The 19,770-nt window shown below is 36.0% G+C and overlaps 1 protein-coding gene across 1 annotated transcript in view; it reads right to left on the bottom strand.

Annotated features, from left to right (window-relative positions):
- The window catches only part of LOC134797602 (uncharacterized), a 58,150-nt gene that overhangs the window by 12,800 nt on the left and 25,580 nt on the right, over positions 1–19,770 (bottom strand). Inside the window, exons 3-4 of the mRNA XM_063769914.1 lie at positions 11,760–11,971; positions 7,938–8,073 (exon numbers count right to left, since the gene is read on the bottom strand). Coding sequence (XP_063625984.1) covers positions 7,938–8,073; positions 11,760–11,971 — 348 coding nt within the window. The remainder of the gene's footprint in view (positions 1–7,937; positions 8,074–11,759; positions 11,972–19,770) is intronic.

Below are 19,770 nucleotides of genomic sequence, written 5' to 3'. Positions count from 1 at the left end.
GGAGTATGCGCCGCCTTTTGTCCGCGGTGGTCAGGGCCATATACAATTAAAAACATTACAAATGGTCAAGCCACGATAACTAAGGGGTCATCCATTAATTACATCACACGAATTTCTAGGTTTTTTGACCCCTCCCCCCCCTCCTTGTCACACTTGGTCACATTTGGCAGACCCCCTCCCCCCTGGTGTGACGTCACATTTTTTCAACGATATCGGCAAATATTGATTTAGTATTTTATCAAAATATTTTTCACAAAAGAAATATGTATAGTAATTTTATAAACCAAAACTGATTGGGACAGAAAATTAAACGAATAAAAACGTCGTTCCAATAACTTGTTTTTTAACCGTACAGCGAATAAAATAGTTCAAATATTTTTTGTTACTGATGAAGTTAAAGTGACGTCACAAAGTTTGTGACTCCCCCCTCCCCCTTGTCACAACATGTCACATTTTCTTGACCCCCTCCCTCCCCCTAAACGTGTGATGTAATTAATGGATGACCCCTAAGCCGAATTCAAATAATGTTGTAAAAAGAGTAAATATATCTCAATTGAAGCCATACTGTTTGAGATTAAGTGGGGGGGGATGTGACAATGTGCAGTTTCCAACTACCCTCCCCTTCCCAAAATCATAACTCACGGCGATCATTCGGGAACGCTCGGCAGAATGCGATCTGCCTCCGAGCTAGGCACACATCGCGCGTGTGCGTCCCGGACTCTTCAAAAAGAACTCGAAAGGGTGAAGATCTGCACCCTCAGTGTCGCGTGTGCCTTCCGAAACCAAAGGCCCCCGAAACGCGAGTGAACGGAGTGAACAGTGCACTGTAATCTGGACTATTTAAAGGACTAGCTGTGAGTACCATCCCTTTGCCTTTCTCTCACCCCTACACATTGTCACAAACCTACATATTCATAATAATTATAGAGACGGTAGTAAGACCATGGTGGATAGGTTTCTGAATAAGAGAAATTCTCAAGTATTCGGTTATTTAAATAAATGTGATAACGTATTTTTAACTATGATAGTAGTCATTATACCACTCTGTGCAAGTAGTTCTGAAATTAAATAATGGCATAATGACAAAGACACATGAGCATTTGTTACAGAGTATATTACCTATGTCTAGGTAACGAAAAGGAATAGTAGGTATTCGCTGCGTGCAAGGCCAGTGGTGGGGGGAGCCGAAACAAACTCAGCGCTTGATGTGGCTAAATGACAATATGACAAGTTAGCAAGCAGTATTTCTGTCAATTCACATACTTTTCAGTTATTTTGTTCACGTTTCTTTTTGCCTTAAAAATCATATTTACAATAAATATGGGCCACGATAGATGTTGTGTGGTAAACTGTAATAATACTAGATGGTCTAGACGAAACATTAATAATAATTAATATTTTTTTATTTTTAACACTAGGCTAGAAATTAGCCTTTTATATCATATTATATTTATTCCAGGCTCAACAGCGTATCGGCTAATTATTTTATCTCGTCTGTCAACACAGATTTTGCTCAGATGTTAATAAAATAGTATGGATAATACAGTGTGTACCAACATTAGGTGTTTGTAATATTATGTAGTTATAATGCCTGTTATTGAAAACTCGGTAAAAGCATACCTTTGGCACGTAGAGTTGTCTGTCGTCTATCACAACAGACATTGTGATGCGAGTGAACATTATTTCTAACATAAAATGTGTTGATTTAAACCTGTGAAGAAGGAAGGAAAGGGTGATAGGTAACTTCAATTAAGTATTAAACTTTTTATGTTATAGTAAAAGGAAGAGATCAATCATGAGCCAAATAATTATTGGTATATGATCGTGGCCTCAACTGTTAACTTGATTATCAGATTTAATCAGAATATTGAGATATAAAATGCAGGCTGGAGGCTGGAGCTACACAAGAATCAGAATCACAATTAGAATCAGATGTCATATAATGAAGTTCTATATGTATCTTTCTTCATTAATTTTAATATTGCTGTGAAATATCGTAGTGTTAAGGACATGGTATTTGTTTTATGTACGACTAAGTACTACAGGAGCAATAGTCACAAGACAGAGTTATCAGTTTTATTCGTGTCCCTATCCTCTTGGGTCACAGTGGACAGTTGGACACCTGTCCTGTGTGGTTCTTCACCAGTGCTCACCATCTGCAGTACCTAGATATGCTAGCCTGTAATGTGGCTTTGTCTTTAATATTTTTTCTGTTCGCCCACCGTGTGGCCATACGTCCATGCCTATCCCTACGCTTCCTTGCCATGTGGCCAGTGATTATGAGCTTCTCCAGACTATAGGATCCTCTTCTGCCTCGATAGCAGAAGAAAGTACGTGCGCGGTGAGTACAAATAGTGGATAACCTCGGTTTGATGTTGAGTTCGTCGAGACTTGATGCAATTTCACCTACTGCGTTCAAGCATTCTTCGCCAGCACCACCTCTCAAATGCATCTGTCCTATGATGGGTTTTAGTTTTAATGGTCTAGGTTTGGACATGTACAGAAAGATCGAGAAAACAAGGCGTCCGCATTAGCGTGATACTGGTTGTATGTTCTCCCATATGCATACCCTGGAAAGTCGTTTCACCGCAGCTTTGGCTATCTGATCTCTTCTGACCACCCTTTGGTCGAAAACGCCATCGTCGCTTATTTAAGATCCCAAGTAAACCAACAACTTGCCTCTAGATCGTGCAATGTATTGGTACTCTTCATTTTACCAGGTAGATCGACATGCATCAACTTCGTCTTATTTCTTTTGATCCTGGGGTATGAATCTGGTCTGAATCCTGAGTATGGAGTTATGGACTCATATCTGACATGCTCAATTTTAGAAACAGAACCGCAAGTTATTTTCCACAGACACTTAATCTAATTATAGTCATGTCATTTGCAAAACTGAGGTTATTGATAAGTTGGCTATCAACCAGTGGCGGCGCGTCAAACATATCCATAGGCAAGCCGGGGCTAATTGGCTTACATATTTCCTTTACAACTCTGCTCAAACGTCCAAAAACAGGCAAGCCGGTGGGAATCGGCTTTTATGGACGCAGTCTCATACCAACTCAGACACCACCCTAACAGCCTTCCGATACTCATTATGTATTCACCGATGTTAGTAAACAGTTGCACTCCTTGGTCAACTTTAAAAAGATAACTCGGCGTGTTATCCCCATTTCGCTCATAACCCTGACATTTTACTCCAGTTAAGGAAATCAAAAGTCTTTGCGAAAGCCTTTAAAGAGTATACAGACGCCGTGCCCACTGTATTCTCTATTAATTGCCACACATTGAGTATTTGCTACTGAGAGTACTGAGTGAGTACCCTTCAATGTCTCTCATGGTTATCAAAGCTGTGAAGTGAAAATTCGTGAATAAAGGAAACTTAGTGGGTCAATTTGATAGACACAGCAGTGAAAATACCGTAGTACGGGAAGCGGGCGATTATTACACTTGAAGATCTGATCGGTTACATTAATTAAAGAATAGTCATGTAAAGTCGTAATGAATCGGTACCTCGGTAGGTACAGTTTGCTATGATGTTTCTACGATCCTTAGCATGATATATATATATAGGTTAGGTTAGGTATATTTAGGTCCACGGTAACGTAAATGTAACGCAGTAAAAAATAGTTGTTGACAGGTTTTGTAACTAACCAAGATGAAAATAAAGTGCTCAGTTTATATTATTTGAGTGTAGCTCAGGTTAAATGGATTGATGGCTTTCATACCTAATAGAGAGGCTGACACGACTGTCCCAACCTTTTTAAACTAGATTATTTCACACCAGCATCAGAAAATGATTAGAAAAATAAAAACTGCAGTAATTTTTGGCACAATATCTATTTAATAAATCAGAATGAACTACAAGAAAAGGCGACTTGACTCGAAATAAGTGCCTGATTTGACAAGTCTGTTAAATATCCTTAGCTTAGCTTAAGAAAATAAAAAATAATGTGGTTCTCTTGAGTTGTAGATACGTTCTTTCTTTTACATGTTGATTTGTGATTAAATGAGAATAGCGTAATTCTTCCTTGGCTGGGGAGGGCTGCCGGACATGAAGTAGATACACGAAGAGATGGATATGTCAGCAGTAGGTTTAATGAATAAGCAAGTAGATTAAAATACTTCACATAGTAGCTTACTGCCAGTAGTAATAAGTAAAGAGAAGTGGGAACTTAGGTTACATATACACGTCACGTTCGGATAACACGGTCGCTTTTGTCTGTGTAATAACTATGGTTCGATCGCGCGGTCGCCGCGGTGTTTAATAAAGTTACAGTTGTTTAATTACGCAAATTATGCTGGTCATCATGTATACGTCTGCTGTAGTAGAAGTTCTGACCCTTGAAGTAGTGAAACAAGTTATTAACGATATCATAAGAGCAAAGCAGCATATAACATCAGAACATCACAGATGGTAGTCATAGATAAAATATAGCGCGAATTGAGTTCTCACTGTCTAACAACACCGATGTTTGATATCAAATCGGTGTTGCCACGTTGTAATTAAGGACTGCTCGGAGCAATTTGGGACCGAACGCGCGAGATTGTGGGAAATACCACACATAGACATAGATAGACAGAGAGATAAGTAACGGACCAGAGATGACAAATCGCAGCCGTGATCCTACTCAGCTCAGCTCAGACACCGATAAACGCTCAGTCGCTCGCACCAATCTCAGGATACTGCTTTCATTCTCAAATCGGAGATCAGTTAGTTTAGCACAGATATCAATGAATGCTCAGATCAGTCCCAAGATCATATTATTAATCAACTCAGCACAAACCTTGATGAATGCTCAGACCAATCTCAGGATCAAATTATTAATCAGCTCAGCACAAACATTGATGAATGCTCAGACCAGTCTCAGGATCCTGTTCTTTATCAGCTCAGCACAAATACAGATGAACAATCAGATCAGTCTCAGAAACGGTGTGCCACAGCACATTTCTACGACATCATCAGAAATGGTACGAAATCTCAGGTCATGCCGATTCACAGCGCCAAAGCCGAGAGAGGCATTCAGAGGATGAACAGCTCAAATACATTATTATTCACATTAGTGTTCTTATCATCTAATTGTTGATTTATTTACATGTTTGCCTATGGACATCTAATTTCAATTAAAAGAGTAGCTTTTTCCTGCGGGGCGGGAGTGTCGCGAACATGCGAACCGGCTAATAGTTGCCAGCGTCATGGAGTAGATGGCGCTCGCAGTCATGTTTAAGTTAAATAACCGCTTCTAGGTTATTGTGATTTTTTAGGACAAGACAAGAGGGTAGACGCCAAACGATAGTAAGAAAGGGAGGGAGAATTTTGCTTTGGGGATCAATTCAACGGCTTTCTTATGGTGTTATTAGATTAATGATGTGCCTCATGTAAATTGTGACTAACGTATATCAGTATTCAGAGTGAACAGTGATCCGAGGGAATTGTTGATGGCTAATATGAACTTATGGTAAACTTAGTGTGAGGAATGGGGTCGCTATAAGGGGAGGTTTGGAGGTGACTATGAGGTTCAAGAAACCAGGTGGATAATCAGGTGAAACTTATTTTATATGCAGGTAATAAAGTAGGACACCAGCAATGAGTGAATCGTCATCTCACTAACGTCCAGGCCTCATATAGGTATGTAGTATGATTACATATCGCTAACCAGTATCAGTAAAGGCATCATCTCATTCGATAGGTTAACAAGTATGGTGAGCTTGACGACAGTGGTAAACCTAGATTTTATATTTAACACAATTATTATATAATTATACAAGGTGAGCGCAAACAAACCGAAACAATTCTACTTCATTCCGTACCTTTTGTAATTCACGCTATGGTAATAATAATTGGCCTGACCTGATGACAAATTTTGAAATCCCTTTTAATATTGTCGGTACACTTGTATTGATTCCGAAAACCACAATATTTCAGCTATACTCATAAGATTTAACATAAATAATTGCATTTTTTTATAGCTAGTTTAAACCTCGCGCGAAAACGCCTCGCAAGCCATTTGTGACGTCATTAATTAGTTGGTGGAAGGGTGATAGACATGGTTTACATACTTACAGTTACGTATTTTCCCTTGAATCCGAATGATATTGTTAATTCAGCACCATATATTACGATTAGGGATGATAAATACATTACAAACATTAATCACAATAAATCATTTTATACAAAAACTCTCACACGGTTGCAATTTAAGATGAATATTTAGATACATGTAAATTTTGAGTGAAAATCACTGAGCGCCGGTTTTACTTTTTGATTTTTAATTTTTTCTGTTTACGACAACCAACATGGCAATGATAGTTCCATTCAGCCAAATAATTAAAAAAGTTTTTTGGTGAAATATCGTATTATTTTGCATTTTATTTATGTATTATCAAATAAATATTTACTTTACATCGTATAATAATATTATTTGGACGTAATAAATGTTTAGTGGCGAAATAATATTTTTTTTGAACCTCCAAACTCTTTGATGAGGATGTATGGATTACGGTCAATGAGGTTGTCTATGCTGCTCTAAGAAATATGTCATGGATTGATGACGTCAATCCTTAGCTCGCTTCTGATTGGCGTTTCATTCAAAATAGCTGATTGGAGAATTTTGCACTTTTATTTTATTGAATATATTAATAATCCTTCAGTTTATACTGAGATTGGGCCATTTTTTAGAATCATATTAACATAAATACATGTTTCATTGAAACCATTATTTCCATGATTCTTTGTTACTGTCATCAGGCCAATTGGTAGAAACGGTGTAAGTATGATTCGATTGATAAGGATAAAATTTGCCTGCGGATTTTTTGTAAGTATCATACATTTTAAAAACTAATCTATTTGATGTAAACTTATTGAGACTAATTAAGCATATGAATCTATGATCAATTCAATTCGTGTTATGAGGGGTCATTCTGTACTTATACACTTAACACCTGGATGACCCTAATCGGTGCTTTGATGATTAAAAGTTTAGGGTTTTATTTTATCACCAGAGCCTGTGTCGCATCGCACTTCTTAAAATTCATGCGAAATAAAATAAAATAAATTCTTAGTAAAATGATAATTGCTAGGTGTGAGCAATTGTGGCAGGTGTGGCATTATAGTGTAAATAACATTATGTGCGGTATTTGACGTCTGTCACTCACAACAGCAATACTACGTAAAATGTCTTGCACATCGAAATCACAAAGGAAAACAACTGCACTGCGAACGTTTACGTTCTACGTCTTTTTTTTTTAATTTTAGGGTTGGCCGGACACCACCGTTATGAATCGGTAGTCGTCTAAGTATTTAAATCGATATGAATTTTTCATTTTTCTTTTAATGAAAATAAGGAAAAGGTGGATAATTAACTGTAAATATGGATATATTTATCGTCACTTAACAGACAACAAATTTGACACAGAAATAACATAAATAAACTTTAAAATAGATCCCCAGTTAGTTTCAATTTTGACAATGGGTGCGACCTACTAGGGTAGCTTGCGGGAAAACCATTTATAATTCTAGCTTTATTTAAATCTCAAATAAAAATTCATTATACGTCACAATTCGATACCTCAGTCTACGTGCCATCCAATCGTAATCGCTTGCTGTGACAATCGATTTGCGTTAGTTACATCTCTATATACGTCAGTCATAATGTGTCAAATACCGCAAATAATGTTATTTACACTATAGGGACTTATATACTCTATAAAGATAGAAATTCATGAAATTCTGTATTGCGACAGCTAGGATAAATTATGACTGAAAGAGGCCAAACTATAAAGAACATGCCTATTGCCAAAGTATTGTAAATAAATCGACAAGCCCATATCAGGGGTCGCAACAAGCCAGTCTACACAGCACATTCGTATTTATTCAAATGAGCTCATTTCGTATTCAGTGTCTGCGTTTTGAGCGAGCCTGATAATATTTCACTCACAGACGACAGTCAGCTCGTGGGGCGGGGACGCGGCCGTGAAGATCGGCGTCTCGAGGGACACCTCGCACCAGTACAGGCCGGAGGCGGACGGGTCCAAGTTCTCTATGGTGATTGAGTCCTCCGTCGATAGTGACATCTGTTGACAATGACAAAAACAGTTGAATCATTCACCTTTTAAATAAAAAAGCGAGGTATGGTCAACCAAGAAAGTGGTTTACCACTTTTCGACTCTATCATCTGATTGATAGAGTCGAAAAGTGGTAAACCACTTTCTTGGCTGACTGTACTACAATACAAGCTCAGTAGTAAATTAAACTTTAATGTTATTATTATAATGACCTTGCCGTACTAAATAATGTAAAAATAAATTTTGATTACCAATAAAAGGATTTGTGTCGGAGGCCAAGTCTCATTTTGAGTCGCTGAGCCAACGGAATAAGTAAGTAATAAGAGGATTTAAAAATGAACTCCAATAACTGGATTACGTTTTTGTGTAAGTGATTCAGTATTCATACCTATGTTACAATATCCACTAATATATTAAGCTTATTTGAAACACAACAAACGTATGGAGAAAGTCGCAGGTTCGCACCCATAAGTTTATTATATTTTACGTATAAAATATCATTTTATTTTTAACAGTTACCAAACCGGATTATATTGGGTATTTCCCATAAGGATTAGTTTTCTCTCTTTATGGTTAAGTCAGATGAATTCGTTGTACCTATATGTAAGTCTAATGGATTATGGATTGGATTGGATTTACAAACCTGGAAAGCGCTATGATGAAGAGAATTCCAAATATTCCAAAATTAGGTGTAGCATTAATTCACTCCATCTAAACTCTCCGAGTAAAACAAACCAAAAGCTATTTACTTTAACTAATATTCTAATGAATTTCACAGCCGGGATAATTATGCTTAACTTTATAATTATATTTATTAAGTAACAAACAACATGTTCACAAGACAGGAACTTCTGTAACTTATTAAGATTAAACAAGCTAATAAAGTGCGTGTGGAAGAAGATAATGTAAAAGAGGGTAAAATTAATTAAATATATTCAAGTACGATATTATCGTATGTAGAAAGCACATGTAGCTAAAATAAGTTGCAAAGTTGGCAGCTGGAAGTGATTATCGACTTAAATGTTGCCTGATTTTAAACATCAATTAGCAAGAATGCCGCAAAATTATAGTATCTAATAGAAATACTGTTAAATATTGTTTTATTATTATTTATTGTTATTTATTTTTAATGCAGGTGATATACATAATTTGGTAGTTACGAGACAACGCAACGTATTTTTTACTTATATTATACACTCTGTCACTTATACAGTGGGCCCTTACATATACAGTGGGCCCTTACATATACAGTGGGCCCTGTAAAATATCTAAAACCCTGAATAATCATTTTGGCTAAATAGGTAATTATTTTTAGTCATATAAATAAAATGCCTCTACCATGATTCAAACCCAAAATAATAACATCTTTATAGGCAGGATCACTGTTGTGGTCTGTGCCGTCTTAGTAATACGTTTCTATTGTAGTTATCCTATAGTAAGTATTTCGTTGGTGTAATCAATACCAACCCATTAACTTTACTTCACGAACAAAGCTTAAATAAATCTATAGCCTTAGTTCCATTACTTCTCTTGCGTTTGAGCTGTTATTTGGGTCAAGTTCCAGCACTTTGTGGGAACAAACTTTGTCAAATTACTTTTATTAGTTTAAGTAGGTGCTCGCAAAAACATTCTAGAACTTTTTTTTGTTACAAAGTAAAATGTGAGGTCACATCTGGGCGTCTGTATCCTGAAGGGACAAGCGCGTAATGGTTATAACAGACATAATATCATTTTAACAGCAAAATTACTCGTAAAATTAGGTTCTAATCGTTTGCACGATGCCTCACTTATTTTCAAAGTCAAACGACAGCAACAAGCTTACAATGATGTAAACAATGCTATTTCAAAAGTAGTAAATTGGTTTAATGTTAATAATTTATTGTTAAATAAGAAAAAGACTAAATGTATTAAGTTTGTCACTAGTAGTAACGTAAGGCATGTGCAAACAAGTGTCATTGTGAAGGATGAGGAATTGGAATTAGTTGATAGTACAGTTTTTCTTGGTATAACTTTAGATTCTAAACTCCAGTGGGGTCCCCATATTGCTACTCTTTCGAATAGACTGAGTTCTGCAGCTTTTGCAGTGAGCAAAATCCATCAGTTAACTGATGTGAAAACAGCTCGATTAGTATATTTTAGTTACTTCCATAGCATTATGGCATATGGTATTTTACTGTGGGGTGGTGCTTCAGAGATAAATACCATTTTTGTTCTGCAGAAGAGGGCTATTCGAGCAATATACAAAATGAACCATAGAGACTCACTTAGAGATAAATTTAAGAAAATTGACATAATGACAGTGCACTGTCAATACATTTATGAGAATATTCTGTATGTACATATAAATATTGTAAATTTTAGGAAAAATTGTGAAATTCATAATATTAATACTAGAAATAAACATAAGCTCGCAGTGCCCTTCACTCGGCTCCATAAAATTAAAAAAACATTCATGGGTAATTGTGTAAGATTTTATAATAAACTACCAAACCATATTACTGAATTATCTATTAATAAATTTAAGTTTCAAGTTTCAAGTTTCTTTATTTGGCCAAGTAACAAAAGAACGTTACATCTAGCAAGTCAAATACAGGGCAAGAATTATGTAAAGCGTAAACTCATTTCTAAAGCTTATTATACCACACAAGACTACATGAATGATAATACAACGTGGGATTAATTGTTATTCGAAATGATTATTTATTTATTAGGCATATTTGATTATTGATGAGGAAATGGATATTTCGATGTATGTAGGTACTTCTTTTGTTATGTTATTTTTGACATTTAGATTTTATTCTAGAAATTCTAGACTAGTATTTTTTATACATTTTTTATGTTTGACGATCCTTTTGTGAAATTCTTAGTGATTTGATCTGTATAATAATCCAATGTTATTATGGAATAATATTAACATCAATAAATTGCTCTGATAATTAGATTAAGATTAGTTACGATTCATAAGAGCTTAGGCTAGGCCTACATGAATAAAGTATATTTTGAGTTTGAGTTTGATGTTATATGTATGTCAGGTAATTTGTAGATATTAATTAATTGCCTTAATTGATCTTACTTAAGCACATTAGAATTTTACAGTGCGAAACTAAATTCAGCGTCGGGAATGAGAGTTTTTAAGCATCAGTAATTCTGCAGCGCAGGTGTTGCTACACCGCCCTAGATTCAATTCTATTCGTTTATTCTTAGGTGCCTTAGAATCCAGAGAAACATACAATTAACCGGAATAGAAGCTTTTCGGAAAAGACACTTGTCAATTTGGCACTTATTACTAGTTTTCATCAAATTGGATATAGCTATAGCTATAAATGTATTCACGGTGTCTGCCCGCTCGGCTTCGTCGCCAGACTAGGCAAAGGCGCTTTGTAGCAAAAAGTTGTTATTACGACGACGCTTTTCATTAAAAAATGGGAAATTTTCCTTCAGCTCTGGCGGTGTGAACATTTTCGCAGCTGGTCTTTTAAATGTGCTAAATCTCGACACCTAGGCTAAAAGTTATACGTTTTATACTAATAGAAACTACTGTAAATGTAAAAGTTTTATGGTTCGCAGTACGTTTTATATAAAAAAAGTTTGAATGCTTATTTGATTTTCATTAGTTTACATTATAGCGCTTCTATGCTAAAATGTTCACTGAATCTGTCAAGGATCATTCAAGTTGAAAAGCATACATGACTTACATTCAACCGGCCCCCAGGGAACGTGTAGTTAGTGAATGGAGGCACTCGCTCGCGGACGTACTGGAGCAGCTTGGACTGGGAGCGCAGGAACTCCACCTTGTAGAGCAGCTGCGGCGGGACCTGGTGGAGGCAGCGCAGCGTGGCTGAGCCGCCGCGCGCCACCCATTTCGGTGCCGTCAGCTTCACTTCCACGTCCGTGGCCTGACCGCTTCCTGGACATGACAAATATTAGGTTACCGTAAAACGGGGTGAAAAGACACGTTTTTCAACTTCAAGGACGATTTTCGCCAATAAATCAAATGATAAAAGCAAAAATTTTGATATCATTTTTTGAGTCTTGGTTAGTTCTTCAATTTTGCATTTGTGAAATCAATTTTTACCCTCCCAATTCAGAGAAAATCAAAGAAAACTACCTATTTTCGCCATATCCTTAAAACGGGGTGGATAGACACAAGAAAGGGGTGAATAGAAAAATTCAGTTTTAGTAGTCAAACGTAAATTGGTCATTATTATGTTGATACTTTATTGGCAAATAGTAAATATATCTGTTAAACTGTAATTTGATACAAATTTGTTTTTTCGTGTCTTTTAACCCCCAACGCGTGTTTTTCACCCATTTGTGGTATCTAATCACCCCCTATGGCGTAACTAATCACCCCATATGCGTGTCCACTGACCCCTTTATCATGTAAAATTGCTTGTTGATAGTTTTTTGTAAGAAAATGCTTCATTATAGAGAAAATTGGTGATATTATTTATTACTTAGGTACTACAGATACTATACCAGGGTAGCAAATTTTTACTTTGTTAATGTCACTACATTTACCGCTATACCAAAGTTCAGACAGGCTTCATTTCTTACCTCGGCGAAGCCTTACTTTAGAGTTAAAACAATCTAACTTTTAGGCAGTTTGATTAAGTTCTTTTGGTATCAAAGTAGATAATAAATAGTCTACTATATACGTATTCCAAAAAACTCTGAGTTTAGAGTTGTACGTACTTAAATATAACAACTTGAAAGAAAAGGTTCAAAATTTCTCTATTCACCCCGCGATTTCTGTTTACCCCGTTTTACGGTACTTCTAAATAGTTCAATGTAACAATGGATGGAGCAACCGCTACTAAAACTCGTCTTTCCTGTCTATGTTAGAAGTTCCTTCCTATAGGCCAACTTCCTATAGGACTCGTACAGGCCAATTCGAAATTGAATCATGTTATTTAGCTATCGTGCATCTCTCCTGCACCACGCAGGTACGGACTGAATGATATCAGTTAGATGTCATTCTGATATGTGTACGTTCGAACTGGCCTGATAGCCTCTGCACTGGGGATTTCAGTGGAAAACCTAGAATATCTTATTAAAACCCTAACAAACATTAAAGTTTTTTCTAATGCCCATGTAAATTGCAGTAAGTACCTAAGAATTTTACAGCTTTTTGATATAACAGGCAATTTATGTAACATGTTCCTTATTGTAGGTATTTTGATTTTATCTGCTACGCCATTACTGAATGGTCACCTCGAGACGTAAACGATTTTTTTACAAGCCATGTTCTTTGTAGACTTCCTCGTTAAGGCTGTAGCATTTACAAAACCAACAATATATTTTTTATTTCTTTTTGTGCTTTCATTGTTGAAGCCTCCTTTGATTGATGAATTTTGGGACAGGAATGAATACGAGTAACGGATGCTGCTTCACTGCCTATTCACTAACAAAAAACTCGATTTTCATTAAAAAATGTAATTCAAATAAAAAATAGGTATACGAGGGCAAACTGAAAGTTTTTGGAATGGAAAAAACTGGATTAATTAGGCCGTCACTGCTTTAACTCTTTCTGATGACGTGTATAAATTTTCGCAAGGATTTACATGGATCATTCTCCCGAAGCCCTTTTTGTATGGCGATTTCAGGTCGTCAGAGGTTTTGTATGAAATCCAAATGAAAACCGAATGACATACCTCAAAAATGTATAAAGAAATATATTTTCATGAACTATGTGTCTCCTTCTATTACAAGTAGGTATATAAATATTATGGTGCTGTAAGTAGCCTTTTCTAAGAGCTTTCAGTGTTGCCTGTGTATTAGGTGATATCTACGCTGCTGACATATTTAGTTTCAGGAATGTTTATGAAAATATAAGTGTTTTGTATGTAGGTATTTAGGTACTACTAGTATTTGTTTCTGTTAGTGTGGATTAGTTGGGTGTGTATTCAATTTGACCGAAGGGAGCCCATTGTAGCTGTGTACATAGTCCCTCTAACATACGAGCCGAACGTGTCGGCCGGTGTTTGCTCACAACTAGGGTTGCTAACAAATGGGATGCCGTTCAACTTTTTGATTGTAATACCGGAATACGTGTTAACATAAATTCCAGAACAAATACTTAAGGATAAACCTCTGACCTAATGAAACAAAGCTTATCTTTCCATTTAATTTTTAGGTTTGAAGAAACTTTCAATAAAATAGATTGGCTAACGGCCTATTTATACAACAGCAAAAAAGTAGCCGTTTGTTTTGGAACATACAAAAAACAAAAAATCACGAACCGACGTTACGATTTAAACCCTATCTCACGACCTACGACTGTTAGCGATTTATCGGATAAAACTAGATTGATAACAAGAATTTTGCGAGAGCTCTGCGTAATAAATCTACACACATAAGGACTCTGTCTGTCCACTTATTCAAAGGTCATGTAACCTTTCTTGACTTCTTACGAGATATAGAGTCTACTCAATTATTATTATTTTTTGTGCTTCAATTTGTTACACATATTTATTAGTACATATGTAGAGAAAACAGCGTGTTTCAGAAACCTTTTGACGCTGTACAGTAAAACTAGATGTCGTTATGTTGTAAATTACCGAAATGTCACGCAATTTAACCGAAAGGTATATTTATAGTAATTTAATTAAAATAATATAACAAACCACCAACCTAGAATAAGTTAATTATAATCAGTAGGTACCCAAATTGTCTTGTTTAAAATAATTCCTTTAGGTACTAAAAAGACTGTCATTTAAACTTAATTGAACTATTGGCTGAGTGCCCATCACACTCATTCCATTTGCGACCTTCAAAAAAAATACTTACAGACTTATCGGTTTGTTGTTGTTTTGGTAAATTAATCTATACTTAATAGTATTAAGTGAAGTCGTTATCGGCTGGATGAGTTAAACGAGCACAATCAAAATTTATGAGTAGTCATAAAAATAATCATACAATATTATGAAATTGAGATTTAAAAATCAATCATGATCGTTGCTCCGCATCGCAAATTGCCTCAATAAATGTCGACGGCCCGTAAAACGGGTAATGTCGCTTGTCATTACACTTTAACGGTTTCATCAAAACTGCGGTCTAAAGGCGACATTTGATGCAATAATTTCACTCTGAGAAAGCGTTCCTAATTTTCTAAACCCGATAAATAAGCCACATTTAATGCGTAAATATTCTTCACTGTATTTTTCTACATACATATTAAGAATACTTTAATCACAGCCTTATATAACATATCTAAATAAAGTTAAACTAATCTTCCCAGCTAAGTCAATATTTAGCCTAATCTAGTTCTGTGAGAGTAAACACAATAATTAAAGGACTCTGGTCTGGCGTCAAGTTCCTCCATCTCAATGTTTACGCGAGCTGAATGTGTTTGTCCGGTCGACGCTATCTTGGGACGCTATTATGCATTCAAAACATAATATGTATATACTTTTTATAAATGGATAAGGTTAAAAAAATAGACATATAGAATTATAAATACGACTGTACGACACATAGCCTGCGCTGCACATCCGAGTACGCGAGAGATAAAACAACAAGCGAAGGTAAAATGAAAGATTCCTTATATCATACACTATAGTTATGCCTATAGGTATGGGTATTTATCGCTCCCAGCTGAAAAAGCGCAAACTTGAAGCTTGAGTTTAAGGGTATGAAAAGTGCTACAGAGCCATTGATAAATATGCATAAGGGCATTTTCATTTAACTTGTACTTTAAAGCGCGACTTAAGTCGTGTTTCAGTAACGTCTAACCGTTACATTCCTGACAAAATGTATGGGATTTGACATTGACCGTCATTGATTGCATCCAGCCGTTAAAGGTGCACAGTTAAGTGAAAATGCCCATAAGGTCTGTTGTTACTACATACAAGACATCCTCCAGACTGAGCATAGTAGCTCTACCCCCTCTGCCACAAATACGGTAGTTTTACTCCATTTTCGAGTCGAAAGTGTCTTTGCGTGACGTCCGTGACGTCTTTGAACGGACCAATGACGGCACGGGAACTCGCTCAACTCGTCCCCCACACCCCCCAATTTTTTGGCAGCATCGCTTTCATGAAATAATTGCTCTAAACTCCGTCTAGAGGATTCCTAGTCTATGGTTGTTACCTATTTAGATTATTGTTAATATTTTGCTTTCGGCATAATTTACGTACAAGAAAATAGGTAGTTATAACGAAATTGTGAAGTACCTACGAAACTTGTAAAATATTCTAAAAACAGCATGAAATTTAATAATAATGGAGACAGTTTCTAGTTACTCTGTGGTCGCAGTATTTACGCTCGGCGATGAGTGTTTCTGGCCTTTGTACGCAGGATACCGGAACCATCCGCATCCTTACGTGTCGCGACGAGACACATTCAGAATTTTGAAATATATTATTGTTCTTATATTAAACAGTATTTGGCACTTATTATACATATAAAAAGTTAGGGTAACTCGGTGAAACCCGCACAGCTGAGAATGTTGATGTCAACTTTAATTGTTATTTTTAATGCGTTGCACTGTTTGCGTAATATTTTGGAAATTGTTCCTGTGCAAGTTATTTTTATTTTTATGTATTCGACTCATAAGTATATCAAGTTTTCTATGAAATATCGGGGAACTTTTACACTTATATTATTATGTATTTATTCGTTATTTGCGCAAGGAGTGGAGTGTATCCGCCGCTATTGTACATCCGACACCGGAATCCCATTCCCCTCTCTACGTTTCAAATAAAACTTTGTATTTTTGCTTTTTACGCGTTATAAAATCAATTTTGACAAAATGTGTGTTTTAAAAAAATAAGTCAATTATGAGTCGCACTCACGCACCGAGAGCTCCGTATCATTACACATTTTTTTAGTTTTTATTTTTTATTCTTGTATGACTTTTCATTTGTGAGTGTCCATGTGTAAGAACTTATTGTTGCTTGTATTTTTCTTTTTAATGTTATAACAATCTAAGGATTTATAATTAGGTAGAGTAAGCAAAAATAAATTGTTATAGCCAAAGTGGATCATTACATCGGGTAATTCAGTAGGTGGGCATTTCTTTTTAAAGTTTTACCCCCAACTTGCATTTTAGATTTTGGAATTTTTATATTTTTTCGACTCAGAATCACGAGCTCTTTCGATCCTAATACAAGAAAAAAAGTGTCCCCAAAATTTCATACAATTTTTTTTGTCCGTTTTGTTACGGTCATAGAAGGTTGTATTGAAAACCGTAACCAAACGGACCAAAAATTATGGGGATACTTTTTTCTCAGTAAAAATGTAAAAAGCTCGTGATTCTGAGTAGAAATAATATAAAAATTCCCAATTCTAACACAAACATTTTTGGTACAACTTTAAATAGAAATGCCCTATTAAAAAAAATAAAAAAAAAACCGAGGAAATAAAGGACCGAGGATATGACAAAGCTTTTTTTCGGATTTTTTCATGAGCCGCCAAAAGTAAATTATTGTACTTAGACTAACGTCCTACATGGTAACGATTTTATCTACTAAAACAAAGTGACATTGTAAATCGTTGATACCAAAGTCGTTTACCCAGATTGTGCGCTTAATAAATTATCTGACAAAGATCAAGCCGCCGCAATCCGTAGGGTTGCCAATGACGATGTTTAGAAAACGAACAAGGCCGCTCATGTGTTGTCTACTACTTCTTTGTTCTTTCTTGTAGGTACTTACGTAAGCTTCAGGGCTTAGCTTTTGTGCCTTAATAGAATTTTATATTACCAATGTGCCCTCATTTATTACTTCTGAATGGAATAGTGAAGAACGCCACCTCTGTTTTTTCAATCATTTACACCATCCGTTATGGCTCCTCTACACGATGGGCCAGCGCCGGCCACTCCAAGGGACGCATTTATGCGTTAGAGGGAGCAAGTGATATTGCTATCTCGTTCTACCGCATGGCTGCGGCCCTTGGAGTGGCCGGCACTGGCCCATCGTGTAGAGGAGCCATTGCATTTTGAAGAAAGTAGAAGGTTCATTTAGATCTGTAAATACGAGTAGGTATCGACAAGAATCTTTTTTAAACAGGCCTGTTGTAATGGTATAGTTATTTACCAGAAAAAGTTCACACGGGAATCAAATTAAAACGACTTCAGTGCCGTAAAATGTGAACGTAAGCCGATAAAAAAAACGCATTTAACCGATTTGCAAGACCGAAGTGATCCGTGAACAAAGTTTTGCACGGAACACTAAAAATTGTGAGAAATGTCAAGCACAGTGCAGCTAATACCCCTTTCATTTCATTGCGCCAGACTGACCAAAATGGAAACGTAGTGAAAGCTCACTTGTTGATCCGAGAGGAGCTAGAACCTTTTCCGGCTGTCACACATTTTGTGAATCTTTCTATCTCAATACAGGATGGATCCGCCTGTTCTGTATGATTCATCGTTATTATATTGTAATAGTTGTCTTCTGTTCTACTACTGGGCAATTACTTTCCCTTGTTGTTTCAGAGGGTTGCATCGTCATAGTTTTCTTAAGATGAGGTGGATTGAAGTTTCGAACTGGTTCAACTTCTAACTAACTAATTACTTACTACGTGGTACCGTAAAACGGGGTGAGTAGGTTTCGCGGGGAGAGGTGGGTTATGAATGGGGAGAGAAGGTTTGAGAGGGGGGTGAGAAGGGATTTTAAGGCTACTGCTATAAAAATAATGTATTCCAATTTAAAATGGAGCTATAGTAATACGCATAATAAAAAAAAATCGATCCAACAATCTTCCAAAATCACCTTTGTATGGAAACCCCTCTCACCCCAAATACGAGGCACAACGGGGTGAGGTGGGTTTTCCTCTTTATCGATGAAATGGAACTACCCAAAATAAAATAAAAACTAAAATACAAACGTCCGGAACAGTTATTATATACCTATACACCATTCAGTTTTCATATGTAAAAATAAAATGTTATCGAGGTTTGAATTTCAGTTTTGACCCTACTCACCCCATTTTACGGTAATAATAAAGTTCACTTGATAGACAATTGAATAGAATTGTTGACACCTATTTAAAAAAAAACTTGTTAGGTATAGGTATTTGGGCACCCTTTAACTTTTGACATATTCTGTATGAGAAAATAATTAAGATGTCACTTTGGTAGGTAGGTATATGGCGTGAAATATTGACCTTGTAAGTATTCTTGGGAGTAGGTAACATAGGGTAACATACCATCGTTTACATTTAAACAATTTAAATACTTTTTTTGCAAAAGTTATATATATTTGTATCATAGAATCATGAATCCAAATACCACCATGTTTCCCTATTGGTTTTCATAGTGTCTTGATAATGTCATCTATAATTATTGACCACGTTCTAGATTTCACCCTGTACCTATGAGCTACTCAATTCAAAGGCTTTCAACTATGCAATCACATTTTCCGCCTCAATAGGTTTATTCTTAAGGCGACTAAATAAAACATGAAAACGTTAGGCTAAAGAAATCGTTTAACTATATTACTTGCTATACGATAGGGTGCCAGAAAGTTTTCAGATTTATCACGTAGGGGGAAGCGGGGTATTTTTAGTACATATAATTGTATTTATAAAGGTGTGCAAATTTAACCTACATCCCCCAACATAAAAATATGTAAGAGCCCGTATAACGGATAATTTTACTAAAAGGGATCATCCATTATAATATTGAAAATTGCTTAGACAGAATAGTTATCTAACATCTTATTAGAGCATAACAATTAATTCAAGTATACATTACACCAGGTTTCA

Source organism: Cydia splendana, chromosome 1 (assembly GCF_910591565.1).
Source record: "Cydia splendana chromosome 1, ilCydSple1.2, whole genome shotgun sequence".
Taxonomy (NCBI): domain Eukaryota; kingdom Metazoa; phylum Arthropoda; class Insecta; order Lepidoptera; family Tortricidae; genus Cydia; species Cydia splendana.
This window is presented reverse-complemented; position numbering and strand designations above follow the sequence as displayed.